Below are 22018 nucleotides of genomic sequence, written 5' to 3' on the forward strand. Positions count from 1 at the left end.
GTGCACAAGGCCTCACCCGGATCCAGGGACACATGGTCTCACCCGGACCCAGGGACGCTTGGCCTCTCAGACCCCGGGGCACGTGACCTCACCCATGCCTAGGTGCACAAGGTCTCACCCGGATCCAGGGACACACGGTCTCACCCGGACCCAGGGACGCCTGGCCTCCCCCAGACCCAGGGGCACGTGGCCTCACCCGGGCCTAGGCGCACGAGGCCTCACCCGGATCCAGGGACACACGGTCTCACCCGGACCCAGGGACGCCTGGCCTCCCCCAGACCCAGGGGCACGTCGCCTCACCCGGGCCCAGGCGCACGAGGCCTCACCCAGATTCAGGGACACACGGTCTCACCCGGACCCAGGGACGCCTGGCCTCCCCCAGACCCAGGGGCACGCGGCCCCACCCGGGCCTAGGTGCACGAGGCCCCACCCGCATCCAGGGACACATGGTCTCGCCCGGACCTAGGGGTGCGTGGCCTCTCTCAGACCCAGGGGCACGTGGCCTCACCCGTACTCGGGACCCAGCCTTACCCGGATCCAGGGGCCCACGGCCTCACCCGGACCCAGGGTTCAGATTCGCCCGGACCCAGGGGCACATGGCCTCACCCGAACCCGGAGTCCAGCTTCACCTGGACCCAGGGGCGCGTGGCCTCACCCAAACCCAGGGGCGTGAGGCCTCACCTAGACCCAGAGGCGTGTGACCACATCTGAGCCCAGAGGCTCACAGGCTCGCCTGGACTCGGGTCTCAGCGGGGTTTCGTCTTCTTGATCCCAATTCCTGTTGGTCAATTCCCTCTCAGCAATTCCTTCGGTCATTTTCTCAGAGCTCCAGGGCGGCTGCCGCAGAACTCGTTGGGCGGTGGGCTCGGCAAGGCTCCGGTGTGCCCGGTGCCCGGCGGTGGGCTGGTCCGGTGTCGCTGCGTCGGCCCTTGGGTCTGCAACGGTGGCCAGTCGCTGAGCGTGCGCACCTGGCCACTTCGGGGCATTGAGATTCTTGAAGGACTCGGAGGTCAGCAAGCACGGAGTCTCCCATCCCATGTCTCCCAGGGGCTCGTCTGTCCGTGCTCGGCAGCGAGTGGAGCCGTCCCCTCAGCCGGAGACCGCCGGGGGAACTGCGCCGAGCACGTTCCAGGCCACCATTGTGTCGTCTGAGCCATAGTTCTTAAAGTGTGGACTTTGGGTCACCGGCATCAGCATCATCCTGCGTACCCCTCTCTTTTATTCTAGTTGTAGAGCATCTGCTCAGCCAGCCCCCCGGTCTTTCTGGCTGGTGTCTGCTCTGCTCTCCCGTCGTAGTCTCAATATTGTTGTGGTAGGCAACGATCAGGCTGCCGCCCTATGTCTCCATATTGGTCCTCCTTTGTACAGTTAAGTCTTGATTGTTGTTGGTGTCACTGGGAGGAATTGTCCTCCAGGCCAATTGGCCGTGAGGACCCTCTTTGTCTATATAGGAAGAGTTGCTGTGCAGGAGACATGTTTGTGGGCCGGGTCTTGATGCAGCAATGCCTTGGCGCTCACTGAGTCTGCCTCTAGAATGCCTCCCTTATGCAAGTGATTGAAATCTGGTGTCATCTCCCACCAACCACTAGATGCCCTCGTTTCTGGGTCTCCAATGTAGTGTGGGTCAGCCACTACCTGAGGCACTCAGCAGGAAAAAGCTTCTGCTCAGCTTGGCTGGGGCGGAGCTACAGGGTGGAGCCTACAACCTTGGCTTCCTGTCAGCCCCGCCCTATGAGGCTCCTGTGTCTGTGTCCCTCTGTATTCCTTGCAAACACCTCTGAGAGAAACGCGCCCTGGAGTTTCGCCCACTGCCAAACAGTCCAGTCCCTCCCCTAATGAATCTGGACTCCCAGATTCTCGCCTGGAACTGGGTTTCAGTGTAGTTGGAACTGGGTCTCAGCGCAGTCTGGCGTCCCTGTCTCCTTCCCAGCAGGGCCACCCAGTGGCGCAGGCAAAAGTCCGTCCTCTGCGCACCTTCCAGTGCGCGCGTCTGGAGCCGCCGCTTCTCTGTGCCTCCGCCACCACAGCCCAAATTCATTCCCCCAGCGTGCGCCTGGCTTCCCAGGGTTTCGCCCGGAACTGGGGTTCAGTGCAGTCGGAACTGGGGTTCAGCACGGTCCTGAGCTTATGTCTCCTTCCCGCTAGGGCAGTTCAGTGGCGCAGGCAACAGTCCGTCCTTTGCGCCCCTTCCCGTGCGCGCCTCTGGAGCTCTGCCTTCCCCCGCTCCTCTGTGCCTGCGCCCCACAGCCCAGATTCATTCCCCCAGCCTGCGCCTGGCTTCCCAGGGTTTCGCCCGGAACTGGCGCTCAGTGCAGTCGGAGCCGGCGCTTAGCGCACTCCGGAGCCTTTATCTCCTTCCTGCCAGTGAACGCCGGCCAGGCCGTCAGCCGCCCCTTCCTCTCTGGCTCCATCCTCCCCGCAGGCGCGCGTGCTCGTGTCTCCGCCAGTTTCTCCATACCTCAGGCTTTTACGGCTCCCCCGATTGTCCCCGTGGCCTTCTCCTTCCCCCCAGCTGTGGGCATTTCAGTCCGCCAGCTCTCCTGTGGTTCTGGACGATGTCCGTTCTGACCTCTAGTTGTGCCTTTGAAATTGTTGTGCCCGGCTGCAGGTTAGGTGTTTCACCTATGCCGCCATCTTGGTTTCTCCTCTGTTTATGTGGTGTATCACGTTTATTGATTTGTGGATATTGTGCCATCCTTGCATCCACAGAATAAATCCTACTTGGTCATGGTATATGATCTTTCTAATGCAATGCTGAATTAGATTTGCTAGAATTTTGTTGGGAATTTTGGCATCTATGTTCATGAGGGATATTGGCCTGTAATTCTCTTTCTTTGTATTGTCTTTATCTGTGGTTTTGGTATTAGAGTAATGCTGGCTTTGTACAGCATTTGTAAGTGTTCCTTCCTCTTGAATTTTTTGGGAATAGTCTGAGGAGGATAGGTCTTAGTTCTTCTTTGAATGTTTGATAAAACTCCCCTGTGAAGCTGTCTGGTCCAGGGCTTTTGTTTGTTGGAAGTTTTTTTTTAAATTATTATTACTGCTTCAATTTCCTCCTTAGTTATTGGCCTATTCAGATTTTTTTATTCTTCCTGATTGAGTTTTGGAAGGTCGTATTTTTCTAGGAACATGTCCATTTCTTCTAGGTTGACCAGTTTATTGGAATAGAGTTGCTCATAGTATTTTTCCACGATTCTTCATATATCTGTGGGGTCTGTTGTTATTTTGCCTCTTTAATTTGATTTTGTTTATAAGAGTCCTCTCTCTTTGCTTCTTGGTGAGCCTGGCTAGAGGTTCATCAATCTTGTTTATCCTTTCAAAGAACCAGCTCTTGGTTTCATTGATATTTTGTATTGTTTTTTGGGTCTCTATGTCATTTATTTCTGCTCTAATCTTTATTATTTCCTTCTTCTGCTCACTCTGGGCTTTTCTTGTTGCTCTCTATTTCTTGAAGTTGTAGAGTTAGATCGTGTTTTTTTTTAGGTAGGCCTGTAATGCTATGAACTTCCTTCTCAGGACTGCTTTTACTGTGTCCCACAGATTTTGGATTGTTGTGTTTTCATTGTCAGTTGTTTCCAGGATGTATTTTATTTCTTCTTTGATCTCTTTGGTAACCCAATCATTGTTTTATAGCATATGCAGGTCTCCTAAGTCAAGTTGGAAAGCGTTTTCGCCTGTTTTTTTTTTTTTTTTGAGGGCATTAAAAATCTTTAATTTTGATTATATTGTCTTAATTTCCATTCTGTCATATTTTATTTTGTCCATTTTATCTAAGTTGTTAAGGTGTTGGCCTGAAGTTGTTTCTAATAATTTCTTTACTGTTTTAAACTCTATGTGGTTTTCTGTAATAACTACTCTTTCATTCCTGATCTGGTCATTTATTTTTCCTTGATAGGGGTTTATCATGTTTGTTTATCTTTTCAAGCAACCAGCTTTTAGCTTTGTTAATTTTCTCAATTGTTTGTTTCATATTTCATTGTTTTCTGCTCTTTATTTTTTCCTTTTTTCTTCCTTTGGGTTTACTTTGTTCTTCATTCTCTAACTTCTTGACTCAAAACATTTCTACTGTACGCACTTAATGTTCTAAGTTGCTAAGTCCTGTGTTAGCTCTAGACTACCCATTTTGATATATTTTATTTTAGTATCATTTAATTTGAAGTGTTTTCTAATTTCCCTTGTGATTTCTTCTTTGATACATTCATTTTTTAGAACTATGCTTTGTAATTTCTAGATATTTGGAGGGTTCTCTAAATATTGAATTCTCATTTAGTTCCATGGTGGACAGAGATCTCAGTCTTTTTAAATTTACTGAGTCTTATTTTATAACTCAGCGTATGGTCTATGTTAGAGAACACACATGTGCACTTGAAAAGAAGGTATATTCTGTAGTTGTTGGGTGTAGTGTTCTACAAATACTTGTTAGGTCAAAGTGTTTGAAATTGTTGCTCACATGTTCTGTGTCTCCACTTAATTTTAGTCTTGTTCTATCAATTGCTGAAAATGGAGTGTTAAAAATCTCCAACTATCGTTGTGGAGTTGTCTTTTCTCTATTTAATTCTGTTGCTTTTTTGTTATCATGTAATCTGAAGCTCTGTTACTAATTACACATTTATGATTTTTATTTCTTCTTGATGAATTGACCTTTTTATCATTATGAAATGTTCCTCATTATCCCTGGCGATAGTTTTTGTTCTGAAAGCTACTTTATTTGATATTTATATAGCTCAGTGATTTTCAACGTGTGTGCGGTGGCACACTGGCAAGCTGCAAGCATTTTTAAAACATGCAGTACCTATTTAATCAGGGGCACTAACCTCTTTTCCCTCTTTGCCAAATAAAAAAAAAAATGACAACATCCCACACAACAATAGCCCTCCAGTGTGAATGAATCAAGATTATACCTACTGTATTTTTTTTGTCAGATCAGCAAAAAATATATTTTTTGGTGTGCCAAAGAATTTTAGTAATTAATTTATGTGTGCCATGAGATCATAAAGGTTTAAAATCACTGTTATAGCTAATGTAGCTTTCTTTTGACTCGTTTTTGCAGGGGTATATTTTCCATTCATTTATTTTCAACCTGTGTCTTTATATTTAAAGTACCTGTCTTAAAGCTAGCTAAGTATATTCAGTGAATTGTTTATTCCAGATATTATTTTAATTCTATATTTTACATTTTTAAATAGTTTCTGTTTCTTATCTTGGATTTGATATCTTTTCATGCATTACTAGAGCATTTTATCTAACTCATAAAGCATAATTATAATACTTTAAAATCCTTATGTGCCAATTTTAAAGTCTGAGTCACCTCACAGTTGGCCTTTTTTTCTTGGAATGTGTCACACATTTTTTTCATTTCACAGGTTCAGTAATTTTGGATTGTATACTAAATATTGGGAATGTTATGGTGACTTACGATTCTGGTATATCCTCTAAAGAGTGTTTTTAAAAATTAATTTATTGATTTATTTACTTAGCAGCAGTTAATTTGGTTGGGCCCAATCAACTCTGTCTCTTAAGGACATCTCAAATCTCTGTTCAATGCTTTTAACCTTAGTTTTGCAGTTTGAGGTCTGCTCTGTGCATGCATAGTTCAGGGGTCAGCCTAGGATTTGGGCCAAATTTATATACATAATTTAGATCTCCACTTATCTGGCTCTCTTCTTCCTGGGGTCCGACCACCTCACTTTTTAGTGACTGTGATTGTTCAGAACTTTCTCCTGTGGTTCTTCAGGTAAAAATGATGGTGTGCATTCTATTTTTATTCACTATCCTTATCCGTTTCTCTAAAAGCCAGTGTGGTGAATAGAGGTCTGTATATAATGTACATGTATATTTGATGTTGGGGTTCTATGGATGTGTTGTGGGCAGGGTGAAGCATGGAAGAAGGAATATGGAAATGACAAAGACAATGGGCAAAGGTTACTAGAGTTGGTGAGATGGGGGAGACAATATTTTCAGGTGTCACTCTTTCATGCTCCCCTCTCAAATTTAGCTTCCACTTTAACAGAGCTTTCTTACTCAAATTGAATGGAGTTTTGTTTTAGGACCAATTCTCAGTGTGGCAGTGTGAGATGATATAAAGGATGCTCATTTGGAGCATATATCCATATTTATCCCTGAGGGCCTTATGGGAGTAAGCTCAGGACAGAGAAGAACAGAGAGTAGGCTTAGATAAGCATTAGAGGAAAGTGTGTGGGTACAGGTCACAGCTAATGTCACAGATTACCATGCTTCATTGGCCTCTAAAATTCTAAGTGGCTGGGTAAACTTCTTAGCGAATCAAGGCATTATTGGGCAGTGAAAGCATCTCAAGAAATGGTAGAAAGTAGATTTTCCATTTTCTGGATCTCTTAAGATTTATTTATTATTAAAGGAAATTTGTCATAATGAGATTATTTCTCATTTTTTCAAGCTCATGTTTGCCAATGTTTATTTAGCTCTGAGAAATTTTGTGTTCTTTAAGGACTTAGAAAGAATAGCTAGAGGGAAAGGGAAAAAACTTGTTTCTGGATATTATAGCGTTTGTTATTATGACATTTTAGAAAAATTAGAGAAATTTCCTGTATACCAATAGTTCCTAAGTTCCAGCTGGTTTTCAGTACCAAATGATTTCATTGTACAGCATCTTAAATGAATAAAATGGACCCTTTTTCATGTTTGTTTTCTGGGCATATGTCTATATAATATATGTATCATAATTGATGAATAACTATAAAACTAACATACTAGCTTTTATTTAATTTTTATAACAGATTTATTTCATTTAAAATATAATATGTGTGACATTATTAAAGTATTTCAGCATAGCTATCTGAAATGTTAATGGCATTTTAGTGAAATGAGGCTCAGATGTTATTAATATTTTAATTGATGTAATATTTTACTGAATAATACATTAGTATGGCTCAGAAATAAAAAGCATAAAAATTAAACACTTAAAGACTAACTCTCATTTTTGTCTTACTTTTGTCTAGCTCCCAATTCCCCTCCCCTCATAGGTAACCACTATTATTTATCTTATGTGTCTTTTGGAGAGAAAGAGACACATGCATACACACACAGAAAAGAGACCTTTCCACTCTAGTTCCTGGTGCTATAGTTGCATTTTAATAATACACACATGTGCATCATTTTTAATCCATTTTGTGGGCTCTGTAGGCTTGGAGATATTTTTAAATATCACATCATTGCATTAGTGGATCTAATGTTTTTACTTTTTAACAGAATTACATTAATGTGGTCTTATTGTTTTATAGAAAGGATTCATTTTCTGGAAAGTGCTCTAGTTAAATATTTTACAGTTGGTAATACGATTTTCTAAATTAAAAGATTTTGTGATTGATTCATGTACTAGCTAAGTGATCAGCTTAGGAATCGGAATATATAAATCTGATAGGAAATAACATTTATGGTTGTTTAAATCTGTTTTTATTTTCTTTCTATAAGGTAGGAGAGAATTTATGAGGATACATTTATTTATTCAATATGTTTACAAATACCATTTTTAGAACTAGTGGCAGTTACTTTTTAATTTTGTTCAACAATTAGTATCATTGTCCTGGCAGTTGACTTCATATTAAGCATTTTGCTTATTTTATACTCTTACATTGTAGGCAATGTAAAGAAACAAATTTCAAAGAAAAAAGCTTCAGATAAAAAAGGAAGACATCAAAGGGAGTGGCCCCAGCATTCTCCTCTTGAAGATATTAAGCAGCGGAAAGTATTAGACCTCAGACGATGGTAAGCTCTAAAAATTGATTTTTTTCTTCCTTAACCACAATACCAGTGTTATACCTATTAAAGTCAGCAATATTTCCTTAGTATCTAATTCCTAGGCTAAATTTAGATTTCCCAGATTGCTCTGAAAATGTCTTCATACTTGGTTGTTCACTGTGGGACCCAACTATGAACCATACTTTGTGTTAGCTTGTTGTAGCTCATATGTCTCCCTTAAACTAGGTTTAATTCATGATAGCTGTAAAATTGCTGATCTCTGAGTTTTAAAAATTCTATTGTTTGAGGTTTTAGAAATATTAATTTTTTTCACTTATTTAATAAATATTGGATATGGGCTGAGACTACAAAGATACATAAAACATGGTCTTTGTTCTTTTAAGGTTTGAAATCTAGTTGAGAAGAGAGGACTAAGCAGAAAATGTAAAATATTTCAAGCAGTTTGTCAGATGTTGGGTAAGAATAAAGAAAAAATATGAGAGGAAGAAATGAACATCAGAAGGCTTTCCTGAAGATTTGGGTCTAAAGAGAGGAAATCTTAGGGGATGGAGGGTTTTAGGTCTTTGAATGGATGGTAAGAAAGTGTCTGGCATGTTGGTAATGAAGGGTAAACCAGCTTGTTTGTAATGAGACTCAGAGAAGCTAAGAAAGTTGCCCAACCTCGGCCAGTTTTGCTTAGTGGTTAGAGCGCCAGCCTGTGGACTAAAGGTCGCGGTTTCAATTCTGGTCAAGGGCAGGTACTTGATTCCCTGTCAGGGTGGGGGTGTGTGTGGGAGGCAACCAATTGGTATGTCTCCCTCACATCAGTGTTTATCTCTGTCTTTCCCCCTCTCTTCCATTCTAAAAATCAATGGAAAAAAATATATCCTCGGGTGAGGATTAACAAACAAAAAAATTGCCCAACATCACATGGTGAGTAAGTAGATCATATATTGAAACTGAAAAAAGCCAGACTCTAAACTCTGTTTTATTTGTTTTTTTGTTATTCCTCACCCGAGGATATTTTTTCAATTGATTTTTTAAGAGAGAGTAGAAGGGAGAATAGGGGGAGAGAAAGAGAGAGAGAGAGAGAGAGAGAGAGAGAGAGAGAGAGAGAGAGAGAGAGCACGAGCGCGTGCGCAACATTGATGTGAGAGAGACACATCGATTGGTTGCCTCCTGCACACACCTAGACTGGGGTCGGGGATTGAACCTGCAACCCAGGTATATGCCCTTGACTGGAATTGAACCCTTGACCCTTCAGTGCCCAGGTGACACTCTAACCACTGAGAAACACCAGCCAGAACAACTCTGATTTTTTATAACACCTTTTATGATCTATTTCTTGGATATTGGGCTAAGGATTTAGATTTTTTTCTGGCGCATAAATAAGGCATTGATGATTTCTTAATATAAGGATATTTACAAAGATAAATAGGTAGTAGTATGAAAAGTATACTGGGAAAGAAACACTAGAATAAAAAACATTAATGTTAGTTTCTTTGGAGCAAAGATTTACCCATTTTTGCTTCTAATTCCTTAGACTTAAGATTTGTTTTAACAACAAATATGAATAATTTTATTTTAATACTATAGTATGTGAGGCCATAAAAACTTGGATGAGACAGGACAGATGGGAGAAATAACCTGAAGGGAAAAATTACCAGGACAACAACCTTATTTCCCACTAAGAATATTACACAGGATTAGGGTTGTAATGGAAAGACCCTTAGAAGATAGAAGTAAAAGTGTTAAGCTGATCATGAATAAGACCAGTAAACAAGTTTGAATTGATGAAGAAATACAAAAAAATCTTAAGGATGCCTAGGGTTGATCCTAGGGCTTTGTGAAGAATTGTTTAAAATAGAAGGGAGAGATTTAAATATGATATAATATGTGTTGTTTTTTTTTTTTACTCCATTACTTTCCTCAAACCCATGAAATCAATAACAAGATGAAAAACAAGGAAAACTCCATCTGTGTTGAAACAAGGAAATATCAAAGTCTCCAAACCATACTTGTCCAATTCTGTGTATTAATTTCTGGCATAAAACAATGCACATTTCCCTAAAGTTCACGTGATGGTCTTGAAACCATCCAGTGACCCTTTGGTTAGATCTAAGTGTCTGAGAAATCGCATCAGTTCTGAAGCATTGGAGTTCTTCATGGAAATCTAGGTCAAGGCAACAGAATTGCAGGGATGATTGCAGAAGGAGACATCATGCTGATCGCCACTTGATTATCTTACTCCCCAACTTCCAGCTGAAGATACTGCCACTGGATAATTGCTGGGGAGGTGGTGATTGCAAGAGTTGAACACAGGCCACATACTTCTTGATTTCAAAACATATAACAAACATATATAAAAATAAAAACAGTGTGGTACTGGAATAAAGTCAGACATATAGACCAATGGAATAGAATAGAGATTCCAGAAATAAACCCTGATATAAATGAATAAAAAAATCTTTGGCAAGGGTGCCATGACCATGGAATAGAGAAAGGATAGTCTCTTCAGAAAATGGTGCTGGGAAAAGTGGATATCCATGTAAAAAAGAATGAAGTTGGACCCTAATTTCACACAAGAGGCCCGGTGCACAAAATTTATGCACGGGTGTGTGTGTGTCCCTCAGCCCAGCCTGCACCCTCTCCAATCTGGGATCCCTCTCACACACAATCCAGGACTGCTGGCTCCCAACTGCTTGCCTGCCTGCCTTCCTGATTGCCCCTAACCGCTTCTTCCTGCCAGCCTGATCACCCCCTAACCACTCCCCTGCCAGCCTGATTGATGCCTAACTGCTCCCCTGCCAGCCTGATTGCCCTTAACTACCCTCCCCTGCAGGCCTGGTCAGACCTAACTGCCCTCCCTTGCAGGCCTGGTCCCCCCCAACTGCCCTCCGCTGCAGGCCTGGTCCCCTCCAACTGCTCTCCCCTGCAGGCCTGGGTCCCCCCCCTCACTGCCCTTCCCTGCAGGCCCGGTCGCCCCCAACTTCCCTCCTCTGCCGGCCTGGTCATCCCTAACTGCCCTCCCCTGCAGGCTTGATCGCCCCCAAATGCCCTCCCTTGCAGGCCTGGTCCCTCCCAACTGCCCTCCCCTGCTGGCCATCTTGTGGTGGCCACCTTGTGTCCACATGGGGCAGCCATTTTTGACCACATGGGGGCAGCCATCTTGTATGTTGGAGTGACAGTCAATTTGCATATTACTCTTTTATTAGATAGGATAAAGGCCTGGTGCATGGGTGGGGGCCTGCTGGTTTGCCCTGAAGAGTGTCCCGGATCAGGGTGGGGGTTCCCTTGGGACGTGGGGCGGCCTGGGCAAGGGGCCTGTGGAGGTTTGCAGGCCAGCCATGCCCCCAGTGACCCAAGTGGAGGCCCTGGTAAGTGGGATTTATTTATCTTCTATAATTGAAACTTTGTAACCTTGAGTGGAGGCCAGGGCCGGCCAGAGCGGGTGGGAAGCTTGGCTTCCTCCGTTGCCGGGGAAACCCAAGCCTCCTGCTTGCTCCGTGGCTGCAGCCATCTTGGTTGGGTTAATTTGCATACTCGCTCCTGATTGGCTGGTGGGCGTGGCTTGTGGGCATAGCAGAGGTATGATCAATTTGCATGTTTCTCTTTTATTAGTGTAGATTATACACAAAAATTAACCCAAAATGGATTAAAGACATAAATGTAAGACCTAAAATGATAAAACTCATAGAAAAAATCATAGGGGACAAGTTTTATGACCTTGGATTTAGAAGTGATTTCTGGAATATGACACTAAAACCATAGGTAACAAAAGCAAAAATAGACAAAAGGGGACTATATCTTAAAAACTTAAAAAACTTACCCGTGTCAAAGAAAACAATAAACAAAGTGAAAAGGCAACATACAGAGTGGGAGAAAATATTTGTAGATCATCTACAGCCCAACTAGGACTTTGCACTGAAATTTTTGTGGTTGGTGTCTACATTTATATACCACTAGAGGCCCAGTGCATGAATTCATGCACGGGTGGGGTCCGGCTGGCCCACCCTGATGGGGGCCCATCGGGCCAGGCTGGTGGCTGGGAGGGGCCGTGGGCAGTTGGCTGGTCAGCCCCGTTCCTCATCGGGGTGTTGGGGGCCGATTGGGGACTGGGAGGCAGGGGGAGGAGGGGGCTGTCAGGGCCCAGATCAGACTGGTTGGCTGCCGCAGTGCGTGTCATAGCCACCGGTTGTTCTCATCAGTCCGCCATTCCGATTGCTGGGCTTTTATATATATACTAGAGGCCCGATGCACGAAATTCGTGCATGGGGCGGGGGGTGTCCCTCAGCCCAGCCTGCACCCTCTCCAATCTGGGACATCCCTCTCACAATCCAGGACTGCTGGCTCCCAACTGCTCTCCTGCCTGTCTGCCTGATTGCCCCTAACCACTTCTGCTGCCAGCCTGATTACCCCCTAACCACTGCCCTGCCAGCCTGATCAATGCCTAACTGCCCTTCTCTGACAGCCTGGTCATGCCTAACTGCTCTCCCCTGCCAGCCTGGTCACCACTAACAGCCCTCCCCTGCCAGCCCAGTAACCCCTGACTGCCCTCTCCTGCTGGCCTGGTCACCCCTAACTGCTCTCTCCTGCCATCCTGGTTGCCCCCAAATGCCCTCCCCTACAGGTCTGATGACCCACAACTGCCCTCCTCTGCTGGCCATCTTGTGGTGGCCATCTTGTGTCCACATGGGGGTGGCCATCTTTGACCACATGGGGGTGGCCACCTTGTGTGTTGGAGTTATGGTCAATTTGCATATTACCCCTTTATTATATAGGATATTATTTTTCCCCATTGGTTTAGATAACATCTACTTTAGTAGTCATACTTAGCTATTTTTATTAAAATGAATGATTTATTGTTGTTATGCATTTATGATACGTTTAATAAATATAAAAATATTTTAAGCAAATAAAGATTTTATCTTGGTTTAAATGATCAAAATTTTCATTATGTTAAAACAGTTTTAATTGTCATGAGAGCTGCATATTTATATGCCTATTTTGTATTTATTCAAGTAAAGAAAAATCTTTTGTTTTCCCAGGTACTGCATAAGCCGACCACAATATAAGACTTCTTGTGGTATCTCTTCATTAGTTTCTTGTTGGAATTTCTTATATAGCACAGTGGGAGCTGGAAAGTGAGTATGTTAATTTATTGGTATCTAAACTCCCATGCTATTTGGCGTTGCTTTTTCTATAATGGAAAGTTTTTAAGGATAGATTTTTCATAAATTGAGAAAAAACTACTGTATTTTGTTTTAAGTCTTTTAGCTAAAATATGTGTATGCATTATTTTTGATAAAATAAAAATTAAAAATATTACCAAAATTTTTTACAAATCAGATAGACATATTAATATTAACATTGAGACAGGTTATATTTGCATATGGTTGGAATTGTACAATGAAAGGCAATGTTTCTTTTGTAGTCTTCCACCGATTACCCAAGAAGAAGCATTGCATATTTTGGGATTTCAACCCCCATTTGAAGATATTAGATTTGGCCCTTTCACTGGAAATACAACACTTATGAGGTATGAAGCTCTCGCTTACAGACATATTTTATTTCTAGTGCTATAAAATAATAATGCTGTAGATGCGTATTGATAGTAAACCATGCATGCAGCTGCCAGGCCCCAACCTGTAGTAGGTATACCAAACTTGGGCTCTGCCTGAATTTCTCTAGAATTGGAATAATGCCATCTTTATTATCGAACTGTTTCTATGAGCAAATCTTCTTGTTATTTTCAGATGGTTTAGACAAATTAATGACCACTTCCATGTAAAAGGATGCTCGTACGTTCTATATAAGCCTCATGGGAAGAATAAAACAGCTGGAGAAACTGGTAGGTAAACATAGATTAATACACATGTACATGCATGTGTATTCACACATGTTTTAAACCACCTCATGGATTAGCTGTTTTGATTATGTAAACACTAAACACAGTCTGTTACTTTTATCTCTCTTTATCTGAGGGAGAAATCATAATAGTAACCTGTAGGGCACTTTTTAATATACAGTTCAATATTTTTCTTTTAAAATGTTTTATTAGTTTTTAAGGAGAGAGGAGGGGAGAGGGAGAAAGAGAGAAAAACATTGATGTGGGAGTGAGATATCCATTGGCTGCCTCCTGCACATCTCCTCCAGGGATTGAGCCCGCAACCAGGGCATGTGCCCTGACCAGGAGTCCAACAGCCAATCTTTTGGTGTACTGGACGACACTCAACCAACTGGCCATATGGCCAGGGCTACAGTTTAATATTTTTAGCTCTTCTCATCTTTACATGTAGAGCTTTTAGACTTGTAAAGTATTTAATAAATACTGCTTTAATACATTATATTGTTTGGGTCCATGGGTGTGTGAGTGAGTGTATGTATGTGAGTATTTGCGCACATGTATGTGTTGGTAAAACTCAGAAAGAAGTACGGAATTCGCAGTTCCTTTTTCTAAAAAGGAATGCAAGGATTTTAGAGTATTATATGTTAGACCTGCATAACAACAGGAAAATGGACTGTGAAAGTGACAAAGATCTATTATGGAATAATCTTATACATAACAGAGTAATGGAGTTGATTTTAAGGATTGTTTTAGGTGCTAATTAAATTTGCATTATTTTACCATCTCACACCTGTCAGAATGGCTATCATCAACAAATCAACAAATGACAAGTGCTGGCGAGGATGTGGAGAAAAAGGAACCCTCGTGCAGCCACTGTGGAGAACAGTATGGAGTTTCCTCAAAAAACTAAAAATGGAACTCTCATTTGACCCAGTGATCCCACTTCTAGGAATATATCCCAAGAAACAAGAAACACCAATCAGAAAGGATATATGTACCCCTATGTTCATAGCAGCACAATTTACAATAGCTAAGATTTGGAAACAGCCTAAGTGCCCATCAATAAATTTTAGTGCTGTATTTTCCCAGTTTTATTCCTGTCTTCATTTTCCTATTACAATATTTGACTCCTCACTGTTTCTTTCTCTATGTGTATTTTCTGAAGGATGATTTGCCCCCCCCCCCCCCTCTGGGAATGTTTTATCTTCCTCTTTAATAATCAGTGGTCTTGTGCAAGCCCTGCTTTATCTCTGAAGCTTTCGCTGCCACTTTAGAAGCCGATCCCTCTTAATTCCAATAGTAATGATTATTTGCGTCTGTCTTGTGGCATTTGACATATTAGCCCTTATATCATGTTGCATCTTTTTAATGAATCTGCCCAGCTCCTAGATCACAGGGACTGCCCTTGGTGGCCCTATGATTCCTTATGTTGCCCTGTGACCTCACACGTTACCCTAGAACTTCTGATTGTATTCAGAGGAGGAGTGGTGCATTTGTTAAGCAAAAGTATTTTCTGTTCTTTCTCATTGTGGAAGAAAGAGTTGCAGAATTAGGCTTTTCTTACTTGTCTCTGGGATATGCAGTAGTGAAAACCATTGTTAGTTGTTGCTGTCCATTTAAAAAGTACTTTGAAATGTATCTCCTCTTTTTGTTTCAGTTATTTTTTAAGGACAGTTAGGCTTGTTTTCCACAATAGACTTTACATTTTCTTGGGGACTATGTTTCTTTGATTTTTTTAACACCCCCATTCTTGCTGACATGTTAATTTCCTCAGCTCACTCATGGAATAAAAACAAAATCCAGGGATTTTGACAAAATAACAGATCTTGCTGTTAATATGCATTGAATTACGTTTTTCAGAGATGCAATTACTTACAATAAAAGTTTGTGTTAGAAGTTGTCAACATTAGTTTCAAACTATTGGCTCACTTCTTATTTTTTACTTATTATTATTATTATTCACTTATTATTATTCAGGAACTTCAAACTGTTGGTTCACTTAGCTACCAACATTTGTGCCAGAGAAGTCTAGATTCATTTTTTAATCAGTTAGCTTGAAAATTATACTAATGTTTGTGCATTTTTATTCTTCCAGTAGGTATTGTAACTCATTGTTTTTGCTTAACAGAGAATAGCTACCTCTGCCCAACCCCCAAATAATTCATGTATACCCTCGCTGGGGCCACTGCTGCCAGCTTACTGCAGTGCATTAGCGCATCTCAGGTGGACTTTGCATTAAGTTTTCATATTCCTCATCCACTGGTTTTCTCCAATTCATAATAGACACAAGGCCAGATAAATCTTGTTAATGTGCAGTGCTAATAGATCTCTTTCTTTTTAAAGAGCTCTTCAGTGCTTGCTTAAAGCATAAATACTTTAGCATCATTCAAAGCCAATATAGATTGGCCTTCCACTGCTGTCCTACATTTCCCAGTTGTATTTAAAATATTTTCAAGGGAATAAGAGCCTTGCAGGATATTATGTTGGTGGATTATAATATCTGGTTCTTGTCTTTCAAGGTGTAAAAATACACTCTAATAAATTGTTCTAGAGTTCTTTATAGTCCTTCTATAGATGATCAAGCTCTACAGAAGAAACTCATACTGAACTCAATGAATATCAGAATGTTGGTATATTAACTTAGAGTGATAAACGTAGTATCAGAGATACCAGAATTCTCTTGTTGGCTGATTAGGACATATACTGCAGGCCAGCTAACTCTAGTGGTGTTTTTCTCCTTTCTTTATACCATACAAATTAGGGTTGTGCATTTTGTAGTGGCTGCTTTTTTGCTTAAATTTCAGATTTTTTAGATATACTCTGGTCTAGAGTGAACATCGTTCTGAATTTAGTTTACATATGTAACACATTTATATGTCTTGTCCTAAATGGAATTATTTTATTGGATGACCATTTGAATGCATTAAATACTGTATTTACTATCTTTTATTTCAAAGAATGATCTTTTTATGACTTTGCCCTGAAGTTCTGGGAGTGCCTCTCTATACTAGCATACCCTGTATTTTAAACTAGACTACTTGATGTTCTCTGGTTATATCCCTCCCCTCCAGTGATTTTGGTTTTCCCCTCATGCTCTTTCTTCTGCCTGGATTGTTGAAATCCTTCCACTTCAATAATTCCATCTTGGATGCCACCCCTTCTTGATTCCATAGACCTGATGTGCACTTTCTTCTTTGCATTGCAAACCTTTACTGTGGCACTGTCTTATTCTGCCATGTATTAAAGTTACTTGTTTTATCCTTCACATATTGTGTTATTACTTGTTTTTTGTTTCCTGAAGTTCCTGATATAGTTAGTAGGTGCTCATAAATTACATACTGAATTGAGTTAAATAAGATTTCCTCTTAACTCTAGACTGGTGGTTCTCAAAATATGGTCCCTAGACAAACATCAGCATCACCTGGTACCTTATTAGACATGCAAATTCTTGGTCCCCATCGCAGACTAAGTCAAGCACGAGTGATCTGTTGTTTAACAAGCCTTGGAAGCACAAATTTGAAAACTGCTGCAGTCTTTCTAAAGAGGTGATATCTAACCTCTTTATTAAGAGCTTGGAAATCTGGAATACATTCCAGGACATTAAAGTAATCGCTAATCCAGTGCCTACTGCAAGTACCTACTTCACAAGACTATGAGGGACTTCAGAATGAGACAGGGTCTGTGAAAGATACAATATGCTTCTTTACTTCTGGGTTGTTCTGTCCCCTAGAACTCACTCCCCCTATAACCTTCTCATCTTTCATGTTTCAGCATAAATGCCACCATCTCCAAGGAGCCATCACTGAATATTAAAGTCTGATGCCTGAGCCTTCTTTTAAGCCAGCACCCTATTTATTTCACTTAAAGCACAAATTACCATCCATAATTATTTTATTGTTGGTTTCCTCCACTGGACAGTCAGCTCCATGAGGCCAGGAACCCAGCCTGTTCCCTCCTGTCTTCCCAGTGCCTCACACATGGGAGGACTCAATAAATATGTGTTAAAAATAATTGCTAACCATAGTCACAATAAAGAAGTGAGCTGTTTTGTACTACATCTGATTTAAGGAAGGTGTGAAACACAGATTTCTATTGAAAAGTTATATACAAGTTCTTTCATTACAATTTTAGTAACTTGGGAAAATTTTTTATTTGGCATTTCCACAATTTTTTAAGTATCTTGAGTTTTTTCCTAAACTGGTTATGTAACATTTTTTGGACTTATTGAATTTATGAGTAGTCTAAATCTATATATTTAAATCTAATCACTATCCTAGAACCTATCTGCAAATCAAGTTCAACTATGGAAATGAAACATTGAGTATCTTCTGAATTATAGTTATTATTTTTCATTTAGAGCTTCCCTTGGGTGTCAATTTTTAAATTGTCAGGAGAACCCAAAAAGAAAGATGTATTTATCATTATAAAATAGAGATTTTAAGCAGAAAAGACCACCTTGCCATACATGTATGTTCTGATGGTAGGCCATGAGGCAAAAATCTATGGGAAAGATGGATGAAACCTTAGAGAAAGAGTGTAAGACAGAAATGGTATTGTATCTGTGGAACTCATAACTTGTGCAGGGGTGGGGGTGGGGCTCACCTCCTTGGCTCTGCTACAGCCATTGACCTGCAGTTCTTAGAGTTCTTCAGCTACTTTAGTGGCTAGAAAGTCAATCAGAAAAACCATGATTTACAAGCTTCCATCTACTTCAACTATTTTTAGGATTTCCAGTTTCAATAGGCTATTGTTAATGAATAATTTAGTTTCCTCTAGGAGATGCAGGATACTGAAATCTCAGTTAATGGCTTTAAGTATTAAGTGCTGGTAAAAAGTTGTTGCTTTTGGTAATTCTTTTGAAATTAGCTCACAAGTAATTTAGCCATGGGAAATATACAAGGAGGAACAATTACAAGAGGATGCCCTGGTACTTACTACCTGTCTCTACAAATATTCTTATCTTGTGAAAGCTGCTCCTCCAATCTGTATAACTTTTGGAGAAAGAGTAAATTGTATGTTAGTGAGAGGAAGTTTCCATATTTGGAACTTTATCACCTGGAATTTATATTCATATATCTCAGTGGTCATCAAACTGGGATGTACATACTGTAGAGCTGTGCAAGATGACCATTGTGGTAAGGATAGAACATACTAGAATGTCTATACTTTAATTTAAAATTCCTACTTTTTGTATATCCTTAAAAAAACACGTATTAGTACAGTAGTATATGCACAGAGTTATAAACAAAAATGCTTTTAATGGGCATGTTTATTCAGAAATGTCCAGTGACAGATGTGCTCAACCAGAAAAGTTGAGACCATTACTATATGCACTACATATATATGATAGTTAATTTTTGTAAGCAAGGCATATTTCAGTTCTATAGTTTGCTATTCTGTTTTTCTGAATTTCAGTGTGAAGGGTGAAGCTGAAAATAATTAATTTTTTTTGTATCGTCAGTAGCTTCTCATTTTCCCCCAGCCATGTCCGTGTGTTCCCAGTAATGTCTCCGCTGTCTTTCAGTCGTTAACTAGTCCTTGGTGTAAAGCATGGATAGTGCTTCACGGTCCTTCATGTTTTTTTTATTTTTTATTTTTATTGTAGCTTCAGGGGCCTTGTCGAAGTTAACTCGTGGATTAAAAGATGAATCCATGGCTTATATTTATCATTGCCAGAATCATTACTTTTGTCCGATTGGCTTTGAAGCAACCCCTGTTAAAGCCAATAAAGCATTCAGGTAAGCATTTCTGTATGTTATGTGGATACTTGACCATAAAATGTGTTGTAGAAAGCATTTAAGAAATATTTAGTGCTTAGAAATCGGAAGACTTAGTGATTTGCTTTCCTTATATGAAGTAATATTCTGTAAGCATTTGAGCTTATTCTTTTGCAGAATTGCATTTGATTGAATTGTATTTATTTCTTTGACAAAATTATTTATTTAGAAAATTTATTAAGCTGACTGAATTTTAGTACTCTTTCCCCTCCTTATAAAGTTTTCTTCATGATGGGTTGATATAATGCCAGGATAGTTAAAAGCTAAGGAAGAAGTGTCCTATTTGAGAATGATGAAAACAGAAGCCATGAATACTTATAGTAAAAGTATTGCTAGGCATGTATTGCTAGTCTTCACCCAGCTAAGGTTCTGTTTTTTTGTTTTTTCACACCTGAAGAGGAAGAAGAGGTAGCACTGTCCTCTCAGAGAGGACTAAAACTCAGGCTGGGAGAATATGGCTTGGTTATCAGGGGGATAGGATGGGTTCTCTGAGGCTGGACGCCATGTGAACTTTGAATTCCACTCAAGGCATTTGGTGAACTTTGTATCCCACTCAAAGCATTTGGAGTTGGGTAGGGATGGAGGGTTGTGGGGGGATCCTGAGTCAGGCAGGATCGAGCCGGGAGAAGCAGGATGTTGGATATTGAATTTTGTGAATGTTGGGTAAGAGGACAACTACTTGGTTTCTCCAAATCCCGAAATGTTTTATTCATCTCTCCGGAGGTGAGGTATGTTGTTTCTTATGTGGTTTCACCCTGCAATGTCACCTTATTTCAGACATCTATCACATGCAAAACGTGAAAAACTAGTATTTCTACTTTGTCCGCTATGGAGGAGCATTTTTCACCTCTGCCTGTACCTAGGAATCACCTGCGATGCTCTTCAAACTGAAAATCCTTGCCTGTGCTCCACTCTTGACCTATCTGAATTAGAATTTCCCAGGGCAGGATTAGGGCATCAGTATGTTTAAAAGTTCCACAGGCGATTTGCTGCTTTAGGGTTTTATTTTTAGGATGCCTTTTGAGACTTTTTAAATGCCTAGTAAAAGGGAGAAGGGTAGCTGAAGAATTCTCAGAGCATGATAGGATGTTTCCCCCCTGTTTAGATGCTGAGAGGTAGCATATGTCAACTTTTTTAGCCCTAGATTTTATAGAAGTCAAGACCAAAAATTAATTTATGCTTTCTCTTTGTGTTCAGACATTTGTTCAAGCCCAAATTCCAATATCTATAAACTATAATATGTCTTTTATTAATATATAATTGAAGCACTATTTTCAAGGGAATAAATGACCTTCATTAAACATACTGTGAATGTATTTTAAATCTAGCAGGGGTCCCCTCTCACCACAAGAAGTAGAATATTGGATCTTAATTGGAGAATCAAGTAGAAAACATCCTGCTATTCACTGTAAAAAGTATGTTAACTTCCTTTTTTCAATTTCTGCTGAAAAGCCTGTTGGAATTTTGATTGGAATACAATCCATATAATCCATAGTTTAGTTTGCAGAAAATTACATCATAACAATATGGAGTCTTCTAATTTGTGAATATAGGCTATACTTCCACACAATTAGAGCTTTAATTTATCTCCTGCAATATTTTGTATTTTTCAATACAGATTTTATGTATATTTTGTTAGCATTTTCTCCTAAGTATATTTTCTGATGCTATTGTAAATTGATTCCCCCCCCCACTTCTGTTATTTTCTGACTGGTTACAGAAATACAATTGGTTTTTCTATATAGGCCTTAAATCTTGCATCTTTGCCAAATTCACTTATTCGTTCTATTAATAGTTTTGCAATACAAAGCAGTTTGTAATTACTTTGGATTTTCCACACATTCATATTGTCTGTAAATAAAGGCATGTTAATTTTAAGTGTTTTGAAAATACATTTGACTCTAATTAAGAAGGAAATATAGACTGTTTCTACTTTAGCCTGCAGGATCTTGTCTAATAGGTTGATACATATTTATTTCATAGGGAGACTAACCATTTTTAAACTGAGAACCTTGGCAATAGTTGCATAAACAGAATTGTCATAAAAACAAGAGTTTATTAGAACTTAGTAGGTGGATCAATCCTGAGATAAACAACTTATTGCCACAGTAATATTGTAGAATATTGCTCATGTGAAAAGTGGTATTTTGTACCAAAAAGAAAATTGTGCTTTATATTCTTCCTTCTTAACTATAGGTGGGCAGATATTGTTACTGATCTGAATACTCAAAATCCAGAATTTCTAGATATCCGGCACTTGGAGAGGGGGCTGCAGTATCGAAAAACCAAGAAGGTAAGAACACCATTGTATGTTAAGTCATTTCCCAACTGGCCAAAATGCAATATTTCACTCTAGATTATAAATAATAGAAACCCCGTTTAGAACATCTTCGACAGAAAAGTGAAAATTATTTTAAGAACACAGGGGTATGTTAAAAATGAAAGGGCAAGGAGTATAGCCTGGATTCATAAGGGCCTGGTACTAGGTAAAAGAATGTCAACAGAGACCAAGTAGATAGTCTGTAATTCTTTTGGAAGTTGTATGTTATTGCCTTTTTGTCTGATTATTTACTTCCTGATTCAGGATATTCTTGACTTAGTATGTTACTATCAAACATTGACAAAGGTGTGGGCATTGTTATAGGTTTGTAATGACAGCTGCTCAGGGAAAATGCAG

General features: G+C 40.2%; 1 protein-coding gene across 5 annotated transcripts in view; it reads left to right on the top strand.

The window, feature by feature from the left end:
* BIVM (basic, immunoglobulin-like variable motif containing) overlaps positions 1 to 22018 on the top strand; it is a 44333-nt gene that overhangs the window by 19939 nt on the left and 2376 nt on the right. For 4 of the 5 annotated variants that reach the window (XM_054719952.1, XM_054719957.1, XM_054719956.1 and 1 more), the window contains exons 3-9: positions 7617 to 7743; positions 12765 to 12860; positions 13151 to 13255; positions 13473 to 13567; positions 19170 to 19302; positions 20670 to 20756; positions 21538 to 21634. In XM_054719952.1, the coding sequence (XP_054575927.1) occupies positions 7617 to 7743; positions 12765 to 12860; positions 13151 to 13255; positions 13473 to 13567; positions 19170 to 19302; positions 20670 to 20756; positions 21538 to 21634 (740 nt within the window). The remainder of the gene's footprint in view (positions 1 to 7616; positions 7744 to 12764; positions 12861 to 13150; positions 13256 to 13472; positions 13568 to 19169; positions 19303 to 20669; positions 20757 to 21537; positions 21635 to 22018) is intronic. The other variant, XM_054719955.1, reaches the window with a different exon arrangement.

The sequence above is a fragment of the Eptesicus fuscus genome, chromosome 8, assembly GCF_027574615.1.
Source record: "Eptesicus fuscus isolate TK198812 chromosome 8, DD_ASM_mEF_20220401, whole genome shotgun sequence".
Classification (NCBI taxonomy): Eukaryota; Metazoa; Chordata; class Mammalia; order Chiroptera; family Vespertilionidae; genus Eptesicus; species Eptesicus fuscus.